The following is a 23806-nucleotide window of genomic DNA, read 5'->3' on the forward strand; positions in this document are numbered from 1 at the left end:
ATGTGGTCATGTATATAACATGTCAATATTCCAACCATTGTTTTGAAAATAAAGTAAACTACGCAATAGATATATAGTTCTTAAATTTGACAGGGTCTTATGATTCTAAGATCCTACATCCTTAAACCGTTCTGGATTTTACTACAATCTCCACTAAAAACAAATTCGTGTGGGATCTAAATCCAGATTTTAGAATCTTATAGAATCCCAATTCCATAATGATACTAAAAATCCTATGATATAGAGAAAAATTCAAAAAAAATTCTTTTATTGGGCCTCCAAATGGAGTCCAAATGCCCCAAACTTATAAGCAATTAAATAAAAAAATAACCCTGTGGCCCTAACCCAAATTATATATTATAAAAAAACATATATAAAAAAGGAAAAAATAAAACCCTAACTTGAGGTTCACATCAATAATAAGCTGCCACCTTAACGACTTAACATAATAAACAAAATCACAAAAAACAGAAAAGAAGAGACTAAACTACTAGAAAGTTGGAGGCAAATGCAAAAATCTGATAAATCTAGTAGGAACGCCACTATAAGAGAGACCATCAACAACAATGGTGAGTTTTTTTTTTTTTTTTTTTTTGCTGTTAGTTGCTTACTCATGAGAATATGAGATGTATTGGCTCTCAGTTGCTTAATTTTTATTGTGAATAATAAAATTATAATTGATATAATGTGTTCATGGCTAGTGTATGGCTTAATTCATCATAGCTATTTATTGTGTTTTCATGGTTTAATTTTCTAAACTAATCTCAGGAGAAAAATTGTGTTTTCAACGAGGCAGTGATAATATTTTTAACTTGGTACTTTACCTTTTATTAGTAATTTCACTCATTTGTATTAAAATTACTTTTTAATTTATTTTTTTAAAATATATATTATGAATTATAATTATGAGTATTTTTTATTATATTTTTTTAATCAGAAAGTAGAATTTTACGATTCTCGTGCCGAACCTACGATCTAATCCCCAAACCCTTTTACTGATCCCATGTAGGATCTCAATCCTGAATTCCTAATAACCTTGGAGGAAACTACATAAAGGTGGGATGAAGTTGACAAAAGATCAAAATCCTCTAAAGTTAGAAGCCGAAGAAGTTTTATCAATTAGCAGTAACCAAAGCAACAAAACTTGGATACAATAGTTTGTGATTTGCAAAGACGACGCTTTAAACACGATCCTTCCTTTTCAAAATTCTTAGACTTCCTCTCATTGGGCCATTAAAAATATTATTGCTAGAACTAAACTGATTTTAAGTTCCTTTATTAAATGGTAAATCATATTTTTACAAGACTAAATATTCTTTCACACTTGTTTACATTTACCATTTCACACACATCTATTTTTGACATAAATTATTTCATTATTCAGACTCTAAATCTTTCCTCGTCTTTGTCAAATACCTAGTAAGTACTAAGTAGTAACCAAAGAAAGGCTAAATAGAAAAACTTAAAACTAAAATTAAAACTCTACGTTAATTATTATTTCCAAGAAATTACCCTCTTATTCCTTCTTGCTTGATTTTGATCCTAAGTCTTATTCCTTCTTGCTTGCTGTTGATCCTAAGCCTAAATACTAAGTCTTATGTTATTTTTCTATTCTTCAATTTCGATGTAGCTTTCGTTTCGTTTGTGCCATGTATCAAAGTTGTCAAATTTTACATGTTATTGCTATCTCATTAGCTGAATAACCTCAATCACCTTTATTCTGCGAATAAATATTTTTTTAAAATAAATAAATAAAAACGTCAATTACGTGATTCTAATATTAAGGATAAAAGAAAATTGATATGATTTGTCATTTCAATTGGAATCTAATTCCAGTTGAAGAGATGTCGAGCCAATATATATCTGTAAAGATTTGCCACTTTTCTTTATACAGATTTCAAGATTTGCCTGAATCATTGAATTTAGGAACCGAAAGCCAAAGATTCTTAGACATAATGCTTCGAATACGTTTGTAAATTAGGTGGGAAAATGGCCCCAGGGTCCAGACCAAATCAAAAGATGCTTAGGGCACATTTAAAGAGGTTCAACTGAAAAGCCTTATCAAGATTAATCGCTTTGTGTTTGCCATATATGATACTGGATTATCCACCACACCCCCCCCCCAACCCCCTCCCCCAAAAAAAAAAAAAATTTATATGATACTGAATCATAGAAAGTCCAATAATGCATATTTTATAAACACACAATACTTATATTAAATGAATATTTAATTACTTGAGAAAATCGCTAAGAAGAAGCATAGACATACTCTTCCAATAGGATCTATTGGGTAAAAGAAAAAATCCAGAGGAGATAGTGATCCCTTTAAATATGCTTAAATTCAATAAAAAAAATGTTTTATTACTTGAGAAATATAATACATTTTCCGATATCATGATAAAAATACCAAATGAATATATTGTATTTCTCTTGTACTAAAATATATAATAGTACCTTTATATAGAAGAAGTATATAAGTGCACTATAAGTATGTGTAAGTACAGTGGACCTAAAGAGCAAGGCGGATATGTCTATACATGTTAACAGGCACCTTAATATTCAACTTTGTACCATGTTTATACTGGAAATAAGGTGATTAAGAAGTTCAAGATTTCATTCCAACCCTACCCTAAAGCTTAATTAGAAAGGATTTTTTGGCATTGCTGTATCCAATAGCACAGACAAGCGAAAGTATAATAGTTTATAGGTAGGTTCTATTGCAAGGATGAGAGTTTTGAGTTTTGACACAACGAAATCTTATGTCTCATAAATTACTATTAAAAATTTGAGTTTCATGCATTGGTTACGATTTTTTTTTTTTTTTTAATTCTTTTTGTTTGTGTTCCTAAACTAATTGTTTTTTTGCACTCATTATCTTATGCAAACTACCAAGAGTATATAGCTTAATTGATTAGTATCTCCTGAATTTTTAACGAATAATTTTTAGATACTTTCAGAGAAATTTATGGTGTAAAAAATATGTAACTTTACAGGAATTACACCAAATGTGAGTTGAACTCATTTCTATAACGGTGCTTTATGGCAATTGCTAATAAACCAGTTTAGAAAAATTTTGACACTATTTTCATAGAAAATATAAAAAGCCATAAAAATAATTAATTGATTTTTTTCCCATAAAAATTTTCTTAACATAATTCTTTTTTTTTTTTTTTTTTTTGGTTAATACATAATAGAAATTCTACTTTAGTCTAATCTAAATGTATATGTATGTAAAACTTCCTTCTAAAGACTTGAAACCCGGCCCTTCTCCTCCACATCTCACAAGTACTTATATTTGTGAAATGATCATCATGCTAAAAATGCACATTGATTTTAACATAGTTCATAAGCTAATACTTTAAAGCATCCATTAACTTTCCCATACATATGCAAACCCACAGTAATTACCTACACGGTTTAGCACTTTGGCAACGGTAACTTTGACTTCTTGTTTGATGTTTGATACGAAGCAAGTGCCATTATTCGTCTTTATCAATGTTTTATTTTATTTTAGTGAGAAAAAGCAGGTTTTTTGTGCGTGATCGCCAAAAATTATAAAAAGGAATGTTGGTAATTATGCCTTAAGGCCACTAAAAAAGGAAGCATGTGTAGTTGTCTACAAAGTGGTGATTAAATGATTTAAATCATTAAAAGTTAGGGGAGCAGAAATATTACGTTCCACCAAATTTGAAAGTGAAAGAGAAAGTTCATCAAAAAAAAATTGAAAGAGAGGATGACAGAAATGATGGTAGGGACTTAAATTCAGTGAACTTTTGAGGTTGTGTGTTTTTTTTTTCTTTTTTTTTTTTGGGCTAATAAAACTTTAGAAACGTATAGAGAGTTTTGTAATTGTTTAAATTAATCAAATCAAAGAAAACTATAGGAAAGGCAAAATGTGAGTATTACTTACACATCAGATTGAACTTCATGTCCTAATTGATTCACTTAAACTCTCAATTTATTCATGCATAATGGGTACGGTGATTGAGAAATGCACCAAACTTTGACACTTAACAAAATAACTAGAGATTAAATTGTAGTAACTATGCGTAGCGCAAACAAGTGAAAAACAAATCAAACTAAAATTTTACTTGAAATGAAAGTGTTAATGAGTAATGACCCATTTTAGCAATGACCCGTCGGATAGTGCTGATGAACCATAGAAGGTTCACTTTTAGCAATTGGTCCCAAGCAGGCCCCACATAAAATCCTAATGGTGATTACCAGTTACACAGTATACAAATTCCCAATACAAACGAGGAAAGACCACTAGAAAGCTCTCTAATTCCATTTCCACGATTTTCCAAACCCAAAGTTTACGGGTTTTTCTTTTCTCAGGAGAAAAAACTTGGGAGTTTACGTGTATTCTTTCCTTTTTTTTCTATATACATATAAAGTTGGAAACCTCTCCTGCCATTTCCATTACGCTAGTAGAGATTCAGAAAGCAATTTCTCACTTTTACGTGTGAAAATTCCCGTCTATTTCTCCATTTTCAGTTCTTCTACCTGCGAACTAATCATATAAATATAACCCCACCTCGCATTACCCAGCAACAACATCATCACCATCATCATCATCATCTTCTTCTTCTTCTTCTTCTTCTTCTTCTTCTTAGCAATATCAGGCAATGCAGCATTTCCTTCACCATAGAAAAATCTAAAACACCATCAATAACCCATATTCATAGTAATGGATCTTATTATCAGCCTCATAGTCTTGCTGACATTTGGTAGAGGTAATTTTTCAAACGCTTCAGATTTTGAAGTCTTTGAATTATTGATTTATATATATCAACATCACTTTATATATTAATCTCAATATTCCTTACTTTGATACAGGTATATCTGGGGCTACATTTGCATTATTAAACAAGTGTGACTATACAGTATGGCCAGGAATTCTCGCCAATGCAGGTAGCTCCAAATTAGATAGCACAGGGTTCGAACTCGGGTCAGGCGGGTCTCGGACCCTCCAAGCCCCACCAAACTGGTCAGGAAGATTCTGGGGCAGAACCGGTTGTACATTCGACCCAAACACCGGTCAAGGAAGCTGCACCACCGGTGACTGCGGGTCCAACCAAGTCGAATGCAACGGCGGAGGCCAAAAACCACCGGCAACTCTGGCGGAATTCACAGTCGGGTCGGGTACCCAAGACTTCTACGACGTGAGTCTAGTTGACGGGTACAATTTGCCTTTGATTATTGACCCGAGTGGCGGGTCGAGTAATTGCTTGTCAGTCGGGTGTGTGACCGACTTGAACCGACAGTGCCCGAATGAGTTACGGTTCGGGAACGGTTCGGCATGTAATAGTGCGTGCGGTGCTTTAGGGAGCGATGAGTACTGCTGCCGTGGCGCGTATGGTTCACCGAACACTTGTAAGCCGTCGAGTTACTCGGAGATGTTTAAAGCGGCGTGTCCAAGAGCGTATAGCTACGCTTATGATGATGCCACTAGTACATTTACATGTACATCAGCTGATTATACCATCACATTCTGCCCTTCATCCACAAGGTAAGGATAGTATCCCACTATTTCGTATCTTTTCTTCTTTTTCTTTCCTTTTCTATTTTAAAATTTGAAATTTTTATTCTTCTTGAATTTATTAATTTAATGCAGCTTAAAAAAATATTTATTTATTTATTATTACGAAGAAGATGGGTTTTTAACTCGGTAATTATCTTCTCACACTCATTGATAAACATTTCATACAGGCAACATTCATAATTTAGCGTGGGATGTCCACAATTTTTGTTGATATGCACATTTAAACAATAAAATGACTCATAAAAATAAGAAGGATGAGAGAATTAATACTCATTTTTAACAATAAGTCTAGAGTTACAATTTTTTCTCTTTTTACAATTGTTAAGGTCACAAGTTATAAATGATACTTTTTCAAAAACATAAGTTATAAATGATAGATAATAAAGAAATGTAAATGATAAACCTCGTGGAAATCAATAAAAACTTAACATTGTGAAAGCATCTATTGTTCCATTTTTAGATGAATCTATCATGTGTTTTGACAATTTGTGTTGTCTTCTTTAAGACGATTCTACTTAGCTTTCATATTACTTTTTTGCATTGTCTTCTTTAGTGTTGACTTGTGGGATACATAAAGGTTAGTGATAGGCTACCTGTAAGCAAGAATGTTGTCAATAATTTAAAATATAATGGCTGTGATACAATTCAAGTTCATGTGGAGTTGGTCTTTGATTATATTGGTAATAATTCGCATCCTATGAGAAATGGGTTGAGATTGATTCATCCATAGAAAGGTAGATGATCGTGACCTGTGGTTCCATTGATCATGTTAAATATATGAGCCTTATAAATATAAATAGAATCAACTTATTTTAATGAGTTTTGATATTTGATCAAAATTTTGAAGTTTATCACAATATTTTAATGAGATGAGATTTAATATGTTCCTACATTTTGATAGAGTTAATTAATATATTTGATTCACTCAACATGACCTATAATATGACTTCCTGAGGTAACAAATTGCTGGTGGTGAGCAATGTGCAAAGAAAGAAGAGTGGTGATAAGTCTATGCAAAAATGATGTTAGGTTTATTATTCATCAATAATGACCTGTCACTTGGGTGAGTTGTGTAAAAAAAATAGTATAGTGTTTAATATGAGTTTGAGTTGCTCTAATGTTCTTATTTATTAGAGGTGACATAGGCACGACACATATCCTAATATGATCACATGTCATTTAATATTCATGTGATTTAATTTCACTTAAATTTTGTAACTTGTTTTAAAAAGTGAGATTTGTTTGGAACCCATTTCAATAAAGGATGTATGTAAAAAATTTGTATCTAAAATAAATATACCTTTTTTTTAAGAAGAATTTAGAAAGCTTTACCTAATAAGACAAATATATCAAATAAGCAACCATTGAAACCCTTCCAAAACACACTTATTCACTAAATAGTGCATTTTGATATTTGATTTACTTGTTACACAATAAGAAAATATAACATAAACTAGAAGACTTTACCCATTTTTTGACAAGAAACGAAAATGTTTACCTAAATGATATAGAATTCAGTACTCCTGTTGGAATTATTTTAATTTGAATGGAAAGGATATTATAGCATTTTGTTTTCATTAAGACAATATTTCCGAGCTATGTCATACATCTTCAACGAAATTTATGTGCTTTTTTTCAAATGTTTTTTGTTTGAACAGTCAAAAAGCTGCAACAAATACACCTCCCACAACCACAACAAGCACAACAAATAGCTCTGGAACCGAGTCAGGGGAGGTGCCAATGGAGACCAACAGCTCTTGGTTACCAATCTTTTCTACTGGAGACTCATCCAAGACCCTCTCTTCTTGTACTTTACTCATTCTTACATTGACTTCCTTTCTCTTCTTCTTCTTGCTTAACTCTTAGTCTCTCTCTCTCTCTCTCTCTCCATATATATTATACATATTTTAGTCCTTATTTTAGATTTCCAGGCCACATCCCACGTGCATAGATATTTGAAATTTTACGTATCGCTTTAATTGTTTCACTCTGAATTTGTGCAAGGATTTTTAATTTCTGCCACAAATTAGAAAGAAAGAGCTAATTTTTTTAAGAAGAGAATTTCATTATTCGAACCGAGTTCCATGTGCTAGAAAACTGAAAGTGTTTGCTTTACTTTTAAGTCCTTGTATATATACATGGGTTGGCGGGCAACTGCTAAAGTGGGTCAACTTTGCTGGAATTGCAAGCTTTGCTAGTAAAGTGATTTTGGGAGGAAATGATGGTGCCTCTAGAAGAGGCTGTGTAAGCATTATTTATTTAGATCTATCTCCATTTGGGATATATTTGTTTATTATGCTCCTTTTATATCCAAGGCATATCAGATATATTAGAAGTCTAAAAATTCAATGACTACTATATTTTATAAGAAAGAACTAAAAGGTTCAAATCTCTCTTACCATTGTTGCAACTAGAAAAAGAAAAAAATTAATGAGATTTCTGAAATAATCCTAAATTCAGGAATGACGTTAATAAACTGATACATTTTTTTATTAACATTAAGCAAGTAATATTTAAAAAATGTTATATTGATTCAAAGAAAATTAGTTTGGATTAAGATGGTAATGATTTGTTTTAGGTTATGTATAAATTTAGATTCAGAGTGGGCAACCAAATAGTCATGATTTTTCAATTACAAATCGTAGTTGGTGTAAAAGAAATAGTAGAATCCATGCGTAAGTGATTGATTTGCATTTTTTTTATCTTAATAAAAAGAGAGATCACGTGAATCCTGCATAATTTTTTTCCCCTTAATAAAAAAGAGAAATACTATTGTAGGGGCCTTTTTTTGTATGATATGGTATATTGGGCTGCCTCCTGCGGTAATGGGCTGGGCTGCCTCCTGTGGTGATGGGCCCTAGTGTTTCTGAGTAAGGGAGCTGGGGCCGGTCCAATTGTAACTCAACTTGGGCCAGTTTGTGCACAAACTTATGCCTTGTCTGTCAGGAGAAAATTTATGGCAAGCAGAACTGTTACAGACGAGTTACGGCAAACAGATATAATAATAACTAAAACAGAGTACTTTGACTTATTCAAATAAATGGCTATGTATTCCCTGCTAATAAAGCATGATTACAGTCATAATGATATCAATCACAGAGAAAAATGAAGAAAATAATACTGGCTAATTTAAATGGGCATAAATTAAGTTTTAAACTTAGTCTGCCACAGCAAAGTCAAAGAAGAGAGAATGTCTCTTCTCAATGCAAATAACCCCCCTAGGAAAAGGATCCTGCCGTGGGGATTAATGGCTTTGAGGGAGTCGAACCTGAATGGTTGTTGCCCAAAAGAAAGAGTCCTTGTTTGCGTTTTGGAATAAGATAAGATTTGGAGGAGGAGAGAGAGAAACCGATCTATGGGTGCATGCCCTATTGAACCAACTCTCCCTTTTCTTAGTTTTCCTTTCTTTTCTTTTCTGTTTTCTTTCTTATCTTTTTCTTTTCTTCTTGCTCTGTTTTTTCCTTTCACTCTCGAAAATATACTCTGTTTTTAGATCCCCTCTACAGGGCACAGCAAGAGCCTTTTTATAGCGTCTGCCGTGGCTAGTATTTTACCGTTTTGCCCCTTAACCACCTTTGTCTGGTTTGGATGTACTTGCCGACCACCAAGATTGTGCGACATCCACCCTCGCCAGACAGAGGCGGGTTTGTTTTATTCCTCTGTATACCATAACATTTCTTCCTGCCACGATATTAATACTTTCTCTCTCTACTCTCAGAGCATGCACCCAACAGTTCCCTCTCAAACTTGCCTCTTTTGGGTGGTCTATTATCCCAGCAGGACGTACCTCCTAAAAGAGGCTTGGGCAGGAGCCGCAAATAGATCTTTTCTCCTCTCCCCACCACCAAACCATACCCCATTTACCTCTTACCTCTGGCCCATAGCCCCACCATGTCCTATATTGGCTGGGTACATGCTGGTGGTGTCTGGGCTGCGCGTGCCTCCCTTTCAAATTTGTCCAAGACTCTGTCTGCTACTCATGCGTCTGCCGCGACCTGGAGACTCTCCGTCTGCGTTTCCTGGCCTTTCATGTGGGTTTTCCTTTGGTTTTTCGCTCCATTCAGGAGCTGGGCCTTGTATGATAGTGGGCTTTACATTTCTTTGGCCCACTTTTGATTTTCTTTATTGCCTGCCTCGTTGAATTGTTATTTTTGTCGTAATAACTTAATTCTGCTGGACCTCTTTTTGGGCCAGCCGTTTATCCATTTTCTCAGTGGCCTGTCATGGGCACTATTTTGCTTTTACTCATGGGCTCCTATGTCCCTTTGGGCTTTTCCTTCGGGCATCCATGGCCCAATTGCGTTCTTTGGGTTTCCTCGGCCCGTTTGCTAATTCCACACTCCCATGGGTTTTTTACTAACTTCATTGGACTTTCTCGGCCCAATAACCTTATCCTTATCTTTGGGGTTCATGAGCCTGCCATAAACCCCTTACTCTCTTAGTTTGCATTGCCTTGGGCCTACGGGGGCTCTTTCTCACTTTTCTATCTCATACTCTGCCCATGGGATGCTATTTCTTTCTTTCCTGGCTTCTTTGAGCCCGCTTGCTTCTTCAAGACCCATTTATTTATTTGTTGGGCCTGTGATCCATTATTCCTGCCGCTTGGGCCTAATGGGTTTTTTGCTATTTACCTTGTCAATTCTTTGTAGCCCTCATTATTGGGCTTTTCTGTCTGCCTGGGCTTCCGCAAATGGCCCTCAACAGCTATGTTCACAACATTTCCACAACACTTTCACAACAAATTCTAAGTGGTAGTGAGATTTTTGTTTCCTAAGTAAATTTTTATAGAGGTCGGGTCTTAGTGTAATGACAAGTGTCTTTCACCAAAGGTAACAAAAGGATAAAGTTGCATATGTATATTAATCACCTCTCTCATTCCTTGCCAAAGTATGAGTTTTTCAATCAAAAATTCAAAATAGGAAAATCTAAGAAGAGACTAGCCAAGAAAATTACCTAACAAGTTGTGATCAAAGCCACTATAAAGGAGCAATACTTAGAATGCTTTGAGAAGGAGGTGGGCCTTTCATTGGTCAAATGAAAATACACCAGGAAATATGAGAGATGTTCTCAACCTTAAATGTATACACTTTTTTTGCTGAAACCTAAATGTTTACAGTTCGACCCAACTCAGACCAAGTATTTGAGCAATGAGATGAGAGAGTATCAATAGTAATGATGGATGTCAAGCAAGTGCTAATGTATCTCATATCTTCTTCAAATGGTGAAACTGGGCTTCTATCTTTTTACTGGGCCTTAAGGCATTATGAGAAGGACTTGTAAAATAGATAAAATTATTTAACTTCATCAAACTCTAGGGAGGAGAAGGTTCCATAGCATTATTTAGTTTAGAAGGAGATATCGGCAACGGTTTCAAATTATGATCCAAAGAGTTCTAATCAATATCAATTGTTACATATCTCCATTGGTGGGTTATGATGCAATTTTGGGTGCCAATGGATATGGACTATTATTTTGGATTTTTTCAACAGGCTTAATTATCCCAAATGATTACATTGTGGATGATTTAACACATGTGAATAGTCCTATAAGCCACCACGTATTACGATGAAGAAATCATCCAACCCAGTTTGGAAAACTTTTTCCTTGAATAATTATCTGTTTTGCAAACTGTTCATGCTTTGATTGCTTTCATATGGCCGAAATATTTCTTTTCGCAAACCATTGCAAAGGAAAATCCAAGATCGCAGTTGAAGATAAAATGTGTGAACAATTTTGCATAAAATTACACATAGGTGGTAAGAACAAAATTCTTAGTCATATGATTACAGAACATCTCTGACCTAATGCTTCCTTAAACTGAAACCAAGAAAAAAGAAAAGAAAAAAAAAAGGGACATGCACTGTCTCGGGGTTGTCTATTGAGACAACTCACCCTAAGGGGGGAAAACAAAAAAGGGCAGAAGAAGAAGAAGAAGAAGTCGCCCAGCTTTCAGGCAATCTACAACTCATCCTTGACAGCAGAAGGCTCTGTCTCTGCATCATCCTTAACAGCATCAGCTTCAGCCTCGGTAGTAGCAGCAGCTTCTTTTGTTTCAGTTTCAGTCTCAACTTCTTCAACTTCATCTTCCTCCTCAACTGCTGTATCAGGATTGATGCCTAGGCTAGACTTCACTGAGTTGTAAATACGAGCTGCAAAGTCCTTGGGTTCAGAAGGCGTGAAGCCACTCTCCATGAGTGCAGTGTGGTAAATAAGCTGTGCTGTCTGCTTTACGCTCTCATCCTGAAAAGCAACCCGGTTGCGTTAATAAACTGAAACCAGCAACAAGTGAATGCCTAATTAAACATATTAAAAAACTACTGCACTTTCCTGAATTGCATCCAAGTAAAAATACAATACGTACAAATTTGGAAATGGTTCCAGCAAGAAGCCAGGCTGGCTTCCCCAATATGCAACCATAGTTTAAACCACACACCATGGATCAGAATCACTTTATTAACAATGGCATTCACTTTACTCAAATCACTCCATAAAGTGATTGCTGCATTTGGTACTAATCATTCTAATTTCTAATTCACAAAACTGCTGAGCCATTCTTATTTCAGACCCAGGCTATAATTCAGATATTTCAAACCAAAGAACTAGAAATCATTCAATTTCATAAATCAGGGCCCTCTAAAATTTCTACTGCAACAATTCTTAATATCCTACTAAACATTAATGCTAAACAATTATTTAGATTATTCCAAGGCAATCACAACTTGAATAAGCATTATTTGGTATACACCATAAGTTACTATTGACATTGCAATCTAAACTACTTGTTTAACATGATTTGTTAGTAGAATTATAGGCACCCTGCGGGAGTAATCCTAGGAATTCTAGGAATTGTAATTTAGGTGCGCAATTATGACATGCAGGCAAGTTTTAGGTCAAACATCCTTACACATTCTGAAAGAAGGCAAGTATTCCTTCTCAGAAAGGACGGGCACTCTTTTGGGAAAATGGTAGGGAGTTTGAATAGGATTGATGAAAATCACACAGGCAAGAAAAGATATGCGCAAGCCAAAATCTTAACTCAGACACAACATGAGCATCCTTTTCTATCTTATCTAAATTTTCATATTCAGCCTTCTAAATATGCATGGAAGGAGGGGAAATTCTAAAGTGTACCTCAGGGTTCTTCACCACTCTCTCCTGGAGCTCCTTAATAATTGGGTGCCTTGGGTTGATCTCAAGTACCCTCTTTCCACGCATATAGGCTTGCTTACTAGCATCTGATAAAGTCTGAGACTGCATAATCCTCTCCATGTTTGCACTCCATCCATACTTGGAGGTCACAACCACACAAGGTGTCTCAGCCAAACGATTTGATATCTTCACATCATCGACATTATCAGTGGAAAGAGCACCCTTCCACCATTTGGTGAGTTCCTTGAATGATTCCTTGAGTTCCTTGTCTTTAGAATCTTTCCCAAGTTTCAGACCCTCCTTGGACACATTCTGGAATTTTTTGTCTTCATAATCCATAAGGTATTGCATCAGGTATTCATCAACTGGATCTGTGAAGAAAATAACCTGCAACAACATAGGGAAAAATAATTGTCAGTTGAGTAAATTAAACAATTTTAACAGAAAAATGTTTTCCAACATCAAAGCACAAATAAAAACAGTGAAATGGGGAAAGAAAAAACTATTATAAATTTAATAAGGATGATCTATAGTAAAAGAAAAATCTTTTTGCAAATGTACCTCAAAATTTTTCTTCTTAAGCCGCTCAAGGAATGGAGATTTTTCCAATTGTTCCTTGCTGGTTCCTGTAATGTAGAAGATATCCTTTTGACCCGCTTTCATTCTTGAGATATACTGATCCAATGAAGTCAATTTACCATCTGACTTTGTACTGTCAGAGAGATCCAAAACCAAATAAGTCCCCCAGAAAGAAGTGAAAGGCATGACAAGAAATGGCAGCTGAAAAACTAGATTGACAAAATATACATAAAACAAAGTACATACGTCTCGACTCTGAGAAGTTTAGCCAATCGATTCCTGTTAGTTGCATCCTCAATAATACCAAGTTTAATGGACTTGCCAAACTCATTCCAGAATTTGGCATATTGACCTTTCTTCTCATCATCATCACTGGATGTTTCAACTTCTGCTTATCCATCAACATTCAACATGAACCAAAAGAGCAAAGCAAATCAAAATCAGCAACACTTCCAGAACTAATTTCAAAACTAGCAAGTGTTTAACCAACTAAATATGAAGCAAGAGACAGAAATTAGAAATGTTTTTTTGCTTTAGGATAGCCATAGGCCAGTATATGGCCAGGTTGTGGTGAACAAAACATATATGGAATGATGACTTAGTCTATAGATTAGAACGACACAGAGCTTTAAGTTGATTATCGGAATCAATAGAAAAAACGTTTTTCTAAAGCTTAGAAGAAGCATGTTACAGATAAAATACCTTTCTTGTCTTTGTCATTGGCTTCATCTGGATCTTCTTCAGCAATTCTGCGGATCATATCAAGGGCCTTCCTGATGAGTTTCTTCTTAATTGTTTTCAAACTGCTGTGTTGTTGAAGCATTTCTCGCGATACATTGAGTGGTAAAGTGTCAGAATCAACAAGACCCTGTTCAAAATGTAAACCATCAAGAACCAATACTGCAAGCCACATTTCCTCACTGTTGCATTTATACAAATCTATTTGCAAGAATAAAAAATAATCTAAGATTTACCATTAAAAAGTTTAGATACTTTGGCAAAAGCTCGTCAAATTCATCTGAGATGAAAACCCGTCTGACATACAACTTGAGGTTGGATTTTTTGGAGTTATAATAACTCTCGTATAGATCATTAGGGGCCTTAGGAGGCACAAACAAAACTGCCTTGAACTCAACATCACCTTCAGCTGTAAAGTGACTCCAAGCTAAAGGCTTATCTTCACTAAAATCCTGTTGAACAACACAAGTTATAATGATGCAAACTAAAACTTTGAAAAGTTACTAAAGTGTCCAGCAATTAACAAATATTGCAAATAACCTTTGCAAGAGAGTGGTAGAATTTGGTGTACTCCTCCTCTGTCACCTCCTTTGGACTCCGTAGCCATATAGCTTTAACATCATTCAAAAGCTCCCACTCGGAAGTTTTTTCCTTAACTGTCTTTGTCTTGGGTTTTTTCTCGGCATCTTCATCTTCACCTTTCTCAGCATCCTCTTCTTCCTCAGAAGAACTGCTTTCAGCTGCTCATAGCAGTTGAGTAATGAGAAGGGAATCAGAATATGCAAGGAGAAAAATATGCAACGTGCATAAAAAAAAATTTGGCTACCCACACTGAGGTCTTATTATGCATACATGTAAACACATAAATAAATACTTCAACATATAACAAGCAAACAAAAATCTTAATATTTCATTATACATACATGATTCCTCTTCCTCGCTGGAGTCATCTTCATCGGCTGGAACCTCCACATCAACCTCCTTGGTTGCCCAGAGATAGATGGGGAAATTGATAAATTCAGAATATTTTTTCACCAATTCCTGCAAAAAGGAATAACCATGACTGACTTTCTGAGGAAACAAAAATGGATCCCTAGTAATAATCTAACAGGAAGAATAGAAGACACATTGAATTTATCATAATCCAAGGTAATAAGCACCCAAACTTTAAGATGCAATGCATACATAAAAATGTCATCAAAAGACAATAAAGTCAAAAGAAGACAAACAGTAATGATCCGTTTGGATTGAGGAGAGTAGAATAGAGTAGAGTAGAATTGGCCCAAAATTAGCCTATTTTCAACCAACTCAACTCTACTCTACTCCCCTCAACTCCCCCCTCAATCCAAACAGACCCTAATTGTTTTAGCAGAGCTTGACCTTATAAAAATGACATACTCAAGAATTACCAAGTGAATATCACAAAGTTATTATTTTAGTCCATACTAATTTCCAAGGTTGTTCCACTGCCTCAGATTACTCTGACTCAAACAGTGCAAGAGCTAAATGACACAGTACACTTGTTAGATTTTGGCGGTTTTGCACTTGTCAAGAGCTAAATGAAACTCTTTTAAATTTTCTGGTGGTTTTGCAAGTATCAAGAGGTTTTGACTGTGAATAATTGGATACAATTAACATGTCAAATGCCTTGACAGCACAGTGACTGGTAAGAAGTAATGAGAACAGGACAGCAACCAAACACAATGACCACCAAATTTCAGAGAGAGTAAGCAAAGGCCAACCTACCACTAGTTTCTTTAGAGGCAAAACAAGTCAGAGGAAATTGGAAAAGGGAAATAGCAAGTAGTAAGAACAGAGCTAATAATGTAGTACATCACTAACCAGAAACATATAGAAATACCAATATCTTAAATAAAAAATCAGACACAGATTAGAACGTTCAACAAAGGCATATGGCATAACAAACCCATCATATACAATAGACACAAAATGAATATCCAACTACATGAGAAGCAGTGAAGCACCGATATAGAAAATAAAGTGAGTCCTTAGCCTCCCAATCCGTCAATGTCAGTGTAATAGGTATAAAGAAATCATCAGTACTTCAAGCGATAACAACTACAATATACAATTAAGTTCTTAAGATCAAATAGTTAAAATATACGCACTTTCAACTTGCCCTCCTCCAGGTACTCCCCAGCTTCATCCCTGAGGTGTAATTTAATCTCAGTTCCACGTCCTAGTGGCTCATTCCATGTATCCTCGGATATGGCAAACGCCCCATCAGCCTTTGATTCCCACACGTACCTGAACACCAGATTCATTGAATGATTATCAGTCCAACCAATTCAAGGTTCAAAGCAACAAATTATTATAAAAAGTCAAACTGATCAAAAGGCTTACTGTTTGTCTTCATTGTGTTTGCTAATGACTTCAACATAGTCAGCAACAAGATATACAGAGTAGAAACCAACACCAAACTGTCCAATGAGATTGAGATCTCCACTGGTCTGCATTTTCTCCACGAATGCTGTACAAAAGAATAATTCATACTCACATAGTTAACACCCAAAACCTACTCAAGCACAAAACTTTACATTTCAAAATGCAGTGTATTAAGAACATACCAGAAGTTCCAGACTTTGCTATGGTTCCCAAGTTCTTGATTAAATCCTCCTTTGTCATACCTATACCTCTGTCACGAATTGACAGGATTTTCTTCTCCTTGTCTAATTTAATCTGCATTACATTGTGTTTTATAAAAGGTTACACTTTATCTACTCCACAAAATACCAACACTGTATTCTATAAGCAAGAAAAATCCTAGCTTTAGCGTTAATCGACGTCGTATCGCTACAGTTCCTATATTCAGCATTACATCGGGCAAAACTAAAAACTTTTCACTATCTTCAACATGAAAATTCAAATATATAAATTATTGATAGCCGTTACTGACCTCGATCTCAAGCTTAGTGTTGTCACCTTCACCCAAAATCTCTTTGTCAGTGAGAGAAAGGAACCTAATCTTATCCAATGCCTGAAACACAAAAATTTAAAAACAATTACGAATTTTCCATTAACACTAAATCATAACAACAATCATGAAAAGAAATATGCTATCAAAAATGGAAATCTTACATCAGAAGCATTGGAGATCAACTCTCTGAGGAAAATGTCCTTGTTACTATAAAGGGAGTTGATAATGATATCCATGAGCCGAGACACCTCAGCTTGGAACTGAAATTTCTCCGCGCTGTTACGGATCGATCTGTTTGAAATCGACTCCGATTCTCTCTTAACGACATCGGAATCAGTGGAAAGGCCATGTGGTACAGCGCCGAGCTTGTCCTCCACCTTTGGTGGATCTACAACCTCATCGGAAGCCTCCGCATTGGCGTGAATTTTCCGACCTACACAACCATAGATCACAAGCACAATTTATAACCAGAAAATTCGAAACGAGATCTAAGAAAAAAAGGTACCATCTTTAATGGCGAAATGCGAAAACCCTAGGGTTTACCTTGATCTGGCAGAACAAAGAGAAGGCAAAGCAAAAGCAAAGCGGAAGGGATCGTCCACTTCCTCATCGCACTCTTTCACACAGACTTTCTAGTAGCTTCTTCGCTCACTGAAATAGTCCTCTTGGATTAGCTCGGTTCTTGGGCTACTTCAATTTTGCTCTGTGGATATATATAGCTCCGTTATTGAGTCAGGGGACCGTGAATTTCACGGGGTATTGACTCCCCCATTGACGCTTGGATTGGGTCTTGTTTGCCAGCGTGGATGATCTAACGGCTAAGGGGTTTTGAAGTGAGACGTGGCGAGATTTTATTGGTTTCTCTTTGTTTGCTTGACGTGGAGAAACCAAGAGTGGATGTCGGACCCACCAGACGACTTAGAAAGTTAAGTCCACTTGACCTATCTGATTAGCTTCGCAGTGACTTCGTGGATGATCGAACGGTTGGATTTTGCGTCTTGGACGTGGCTGGGTTTTTGGTCTTTTTGGAGGAAACGTGGCAGGGTTTTACTGGGCCATTTTGTTGGCTTGACGTGGAGAAATCATAAGTTCATGACTTCTAGTTTTTAGGTTTGTTTTTCTAATTTTAAAAGAGGCCAGCGTTTAAACAGATAAGCTAAACAATTCATCCAAAGTCGCTTTTGATAAAAAGGGAAATTGCTGTTACCGTGAAGTTCACACACCGTACACATAACGGTTAAAATTTTCATGTTCAAAAAACAATTTTAATTATAAATTTGAAATTGTGAAATTATATCATGAAAACACAATTTTACAATTTAACTAAAATCGTTTTTAAACTCAAAATTTCGGCTGTAAAGCACACATACCATACACATCAATTTGTGATTAATAGCGCTCTTTGATAAAAGTTAATCTTGATTGACTAAGTTAGCCCAAATGACAAAGTTTAGTTCTAAATCAGTGTTAAGGCTCATTTTGGAGAAGCTCAGTAGCAGGGAGAAGCCCAACAATAGGGGCAGAAAAGAGTTTGTGAATTAAGAGATAAAAATCATTAAGCCTAAATGGCAGAAAAATGGATTATAGGCCCATAAAGTAAATAAATAGGCCTTAAGGAAAGCAAATAGGTCTAAAGGAGCTTAGAGAAAGAAGTAGTAAACTTATGAGCATTATGTGATGTAGAAAAGTAAAAATGGATCACAGCAGGGCCGAAGTAATGAAGTAAGAAAGTAAAAGGTTGATGGAAAACCCATGAGCCCTAAGGATGAAGGATACGGTAATTGAGTCAGGGAAGTCCAAAAGAATTAGTAAAAGCCCATGGGAATGTAGAATTAAAAAGTGGGCCAAGGATGCCCAAGGAAAGCAAATGGGTCGAAGATGCCTAAGGAGAAAGAAATTGGCCAAAGAAGTTCACAAGCAATGTAATGGGTCAAGAAAGCCCAAAGTTGCATAAGTATAAATCCAGTAACCATACTGAGTCATTGTTACCAATTGTGAGAATAACATGCAGCAGACCCAAAAGAGGTCCAGCAAGCACAGGTCAAATAACATCATAATAGGAATAGCAGAGTGGCATGGCAGAAATGCTAGTAAGACTACGAAAGGAACAAAGAGTGGGCTAAGGAGAGAGAAACCCACAATCAAGCAAGGGCTAACCCTTGAGAGGAGCAGGCCATAAAGAATGGGAAATCATAAAACAGTTCACGCAATAAGAGGTCAAAGATGAGCGGCTGAATGCACAAACGAGCCTTCAAACCATGGCAAACGCATGAGCGGCGGACAAGCTTTGGACGTACACGGAAGTGAAGCACACACAAGGCCTAAACACTAGTGGTAGGTCATGGGTCAGAGGTAAGAAAGGATATGGTCTGGCAGTGGGGAGAAGGGAAAGCCTATTCTGGGGCTCCCACTCAAATTCTTTTGGGAAAGATGTTCTGCTAGGATGACATACCACAAAAAAAAAAAAAAAAAAAAAAAAGTTGGAACCACTAGGTGCATGCCATGAGAAATGGCAAGAGAGAATACCTACACTGTGGTGGATAAGAATGCCACGGTGAACAAGCAAACAAAACAACCTTCTTTGTCTGGTAATAGGGAGTGGCACAGCCAGCACAAGTAAGTGGTGGCGGTGGCTGGGCAGCTGACAAACCAGTGGGTGGTCAAGAAGGACACTTAAATACAGACAAAAGTAGTTAAAGGCTAAAATGGTAAAAAAAAAAAGTCACGGCAGGTAGTATATAAAGGGCTCTCGTTGTGCACAGTATCATCATCGCAACAATAGCAATCACTAGGAGAGAATCACAGCGCCACCTTCACCATAACACTACACGAATAAGTGCTAAAAAATAAAGAATAGGAGTGGGGAAAGAATCAAAATAACAAAACGGAGAGAAAAGGGAAAGAAGAGAAATAGAGAGTGTAGAATGATAGGCATGCACCAATAGGCTAATCTCATCTCTCCCTCTAAAAGTCTACCCTCTGTTAAGAATAAAGAATTTAATTGGGCATAAGCCATTCAGGTTCGTTCCCTCAAAGTGGATAATTTCTACAACAAGATTCTACTGCGAGGTTATCCACGTTGAGAAAGTGGTTCCCTCCTTAATATTAGTCCTGTAGCACAATTGAACATGGCAGACTAACGTTTTCTTTCTGATTTCACTATTTATCGAAATTACTTCCTTTCTTGCCTTTACAATTTCACTTATAATGTGTTTCTTATATTGTTATTTTCCTACTTTACTAAAGGATTCCTTATTTATTTTATCTAACGGGAAGCGTATTGCCTTTATTGTCATACTATATGTGTCTACCATAACTCTTTTGTCATAACTTCGTCTGCCATGGGCATGTGACAAATTTCAACAAACGGGGCATAATTTGTGCACAAGCTGGACCAAAGTGAGTTGCAATTGGACCGGTCCAAACTCTCTTATCCAGAACACTTAGACCTCAATACAGCAGAAGGCAGTCCAGCCCAAAATCACGAAAGGCCCACCACAATTAGTTTGGATTTATTTTCTCTAATTAATTACATGACAATTTATAAGATTATTCAATCATCACATAATAAGTCGGAGGAATATAGCTTCAAAGTGGTTTGAAGCTAAACTTTTTTCTTGACCCAAATGGATCAATCCTAACCTACACTTTAAAAAAAAAAATGTTCATGTACATAACTTTTTTACAATTCATTGAAATAGTATGTTGTGATCTGTACGGCACCGAGGTACCCGGATCCAGTTGGGCCTTAGGTTCAGGCCTAGCAGCATGGCCCACATCTCCAATCTCTTTCTACTCTACCCTCACAAACTACAAGCCCAAGTTTCATCACCTGACCATTGCTCGGCATAACGTTCCCAAATAATAAAGAAAGACTAAAATCCGAACACACCATAGCATGCTTGGCAGTTCCTAGGGAACATCACTACCGAGCATTCCTACTTGAGTTGGAACCATGTTCCAAGGCCACATTCGCCACATTCCACCCCCACTTAACCACCCACTTACAACTGATGATATTGGACCCCCAATTGCACTAACTATGGTTGTAATCATAGTCTCCCCATTAATCTAGAGCTATAAATATAAGAGGATGGAAAGGAAAAAGGGGTTGTTGAGAGGTTCACAAAAATAGAGAGTAGAGAGAAACAGTGATTCAGAAAGAGAGAGGAGAAACTACGTTGAGTCTCTGTGCCGAGAACGACCCAAAATAGGAAATCCTAAGCCCATCGTGGGGCTATCCTAAGCCCATCGTGGGGTTATCCTACGAAGCTGTGGTTCGACTGAGACTAACGCACGAGAAATGTCCAAAAGGCGTTCGGGAGGCCAAGCCGAGAACGGATCTGTAGGATCTTCTCGGGACTCCACATGGTGGGAGAGAAGACAGAAAAGGTGTGAGGATAGGGAGCGTAAGCATAGAGAAGAAGAATCCGGCCTTGGGGAGGGGTCAGACCAGACTCACTGAACAATGATGGGTGCCTCGGGACACAAGCAACATGATGAGAGAGATTAAGAGCTGGAGCGGTTACACAGACTGGTGAGGGATTTGGAGTTGGAGGCAAGGGGTTGGCGCCAAAGAAGGAACCGAGACAACCGAGAAATAAGGGATGGTAGTGTGGGAAATCGAGGCGAGGAGAGGTCCAGCCAATCTGGTTCCCGTCAATGCCGGGATCGTTCCCTTTCCCGAGAATCACACCGACGCAGGAACCGCTCACACTCCCGAGAGTCGCGTCAACGTCGGGACTATTCGCGTTCGCACGGATATGCCATCCGTGGTTCGGATTCCCCAAAGGAATGGCAGCCCTACAATGCTGCTATGGACGTAATGAGCTGGGCCTTACAAAGAGCTGCTCAACCGCCGTTCTCAAACGAAATTGAACAGGCCCCTATGCTGAGCTAATTTACGCGACCACCGTTTAACTCCTACGATAGGAAAACGAACCCAGTGAAGCACGTCAGTCATTATATCCATATGATGTCTTTGCACATACACAACGATGCGCTGATGTGTAAGGTGTTTCCCTCAAGTCTTGGCTCCACGGCTTTGAGATGGTTTAATGGATTACGAAAAGGTTTCATTCACAGTTTTGCCGAGCTGATCCAGGAGTTTGGCGCTCGATTTATGTCGTGCAGTCGGGTGCCACAATCAATGGACACACTGCTATCCATAAAGATGAGGGTCGGCGAAACCCTTCGGAGTTATGCCAGTCGGTATTGGGAGCTATACAATGAAATCGGTAGAGGTAACGAGAAGATTGCGGCGAGCACTTTCAAGATGGGGCTGCCCGAGAACTCTGAACTATGGGAGTCGTTGATGAAAAGACCTCCTGAGGATATGAGGCAACTTATGAGGCGTATTGAGGAGTATAAACGTCTCAAGGATGATCGGCTGTAGAATAAAGGTAAGGCCCCATTGCTGAATTGCTCCTGGCAGGGCGTTTTTCCCACAAGACCGAGGAAGGATTTCAGGATGCAGGAACCAGAAGCATAAATGGGAAGGGTGAATGTAGCATTCAAAGAGCCAGTACATAAGATTTTAGACCGGACTAAGAATGAATCATTCTTCAGATGGCCGAACAAGATGGGGGGCGACTCGTCTCGGAGGAATCAAAACTTGTATTGCACATACCATAGAGATAAAAGACACACCACCGAGCAGTGCCAGGTATTAAAAGATCATCTGGGGCAACTAGTGAAGGTAGGATATTTGAAAGAGTTCGTAGTGGATTCCGGAAACCGAGATGCCAGTCATGGTGCTCAGCAAAAAAGGAACCCCCTCTCGCCGCCATTGGGGGCAATCGAGGTCATCCATGCTGCTCCGAGAGTTGCGACTATAACCAGAAGAGGAGTATTGACAGTGGCATCGAAAGAAACTTGCACGGAAAAACAACCACCCGAAAAGAGGATGAAAGTTGGCCGGCTAGCAATTTCTTTTAACAAGGAAGATATGGAGGGAACAATTTAACCGCACGATGATGCGTTGGTAGTAACAGCGCGGATAAGCGACTTCTTAGTGAAAAGGGTGATGATAGACCAAGGAAGCGGAGCCGACGTAATGTACCCAGATCTATTCGAGGGGCTTGGATTAAAAAATCAGGACTTGACAAAGTATGATACGCCGTTGGTCTCATTTGATGGAAGAGTGGTGATTCCCGAGGGTCAAATTTCCCTTTTGGTAAATATGGAGGGCAAGGAAGTGATGGTGACCTTCATAGAAGTCAGATCGTTCTCCCCATACATGGTAATCCTGGGAAGGCCGTGGATTCACGCAATGAGGGCTGTTCCGTCCACCTTGCATGTGAAGGTTAAATTTACTACCGAGCATGGAGTTGTCTTAGTATGAGGAAACCAGCAAGTGGCTAAGCAATGCCTGGTCGCCGCGGTCAGGTGGAAGGGCAAGCAGGTTGAACAAAAGGAAACTACCGAAAAAACATCTTCATAGCAATTACAGAAGCTCCGATAAGAAGTGGGGGTGAGTTGTGCTGAGGAGCTGTTGAAGGATAAAATCTTTCCAGACACTGACAGGTATTTTCAAATAGGGACGAGCATGAAGGACCAGGATAAGGTAGAAATGTTGTTATTCCTTTTACAGAATGTGGATGTCTTTGCATGGAGTCCGTACGAAGTGCCCGGGGTAGACCTCGAGTTCATTGTCCATAAGCTCAATGTGGACCCGTCATTCCCCCCGAAGAAGCAGAAGCTGAGAAGAGTGGCAAAAGAGCATGTTGACGAGGTCAAGTTGGAAGTCCAGAGGCTAAAGGAAGCTAGGGTGATAAGAGAAATCTTCTTCCCGGAATGGCTAGCAAATACCGTGGTAGTGAAGAAGAAGAATGGCAAGTGAAGGGTTTGTGTGGACT

At 37.5% G+C, this 23806-nt stretch overlaps 2 protein-coding genes across 2 annotated transcripts; one reads left to right on the forward strand and one right to left on the reverse strand.

Moving 5' to 3' along the window:
* The first annotated feature begins 4437 nt into the window (after window positions 1-4437).
* On the forward strand, window positions 4438-7854 carry LOC115974508 (thaumatin-like protein 1). The gene is made up of 3 exons (XM_031094903.1): window positions 4438-4736; window positions 4840-5512; window positions 7204-7854. The coding sequence occupies exons 1-3, from the start codon at window positions 4691-4693 to the stop codon at window positions 7409-7411; spliced, it is 927 nt and encodes a 308-aa protein (XP_030950763.1). The 5' UTR covers window positions 4438-4690; the 3' UTR covers window positions 7412-7854.
* Window positions 7855-11227: 3373 nt separating this feature from the next.
* On the reverse strand, window positions 11228-17671 carry LOC115974507 (endoplasmin homolog). Its single transcript, XM_031094902.1, has 14 exons — window positions 17493-17671; window positions 17111-17382; window positions 16929-17009; window positions 16600-16711; window positions 16376-16502; window positions 16141-16279; window positions 14935-15052; window positions 14552-14751; window positions 14248-14463; window positions 13976-14141; window positions 13520-13661; window positions 13256-13406; window positions 12677-13081; window positions 11228-11785 (listed from the first exon to the last, which is right to left on the reverse strand). The coding sequence occupies exons 1-14, from the start codon at window positions 17557-17559 to the stop codon at window positions 11504-11506; spliced, it is 2478 nt and encodes an 825-aa protein (XP_030950762.1). The 5' UTR covers window positions 17560-17671; the 3' UTR covers window positions 11228-11503.
* Between the last annotated feature and the right edge of the window lie 6135 nt (window positions 17672-23806).

The sequence above is a fragment of the Quercus lobata genome, chromosome 2 (assembly GCF_001633185.2).
Source record: "Quercus lobata isolate SW786 chromosome 2, ValleyOak3.0 Primary Assembly, whole genome shotgun sequence".
Classification (NCBI taxonomy): Eukaryota; Viridiplantae; Streptophyta; class Magnoliopsida; order Fagales; family Fagaceae; genus Quercus; species Quercus lobata.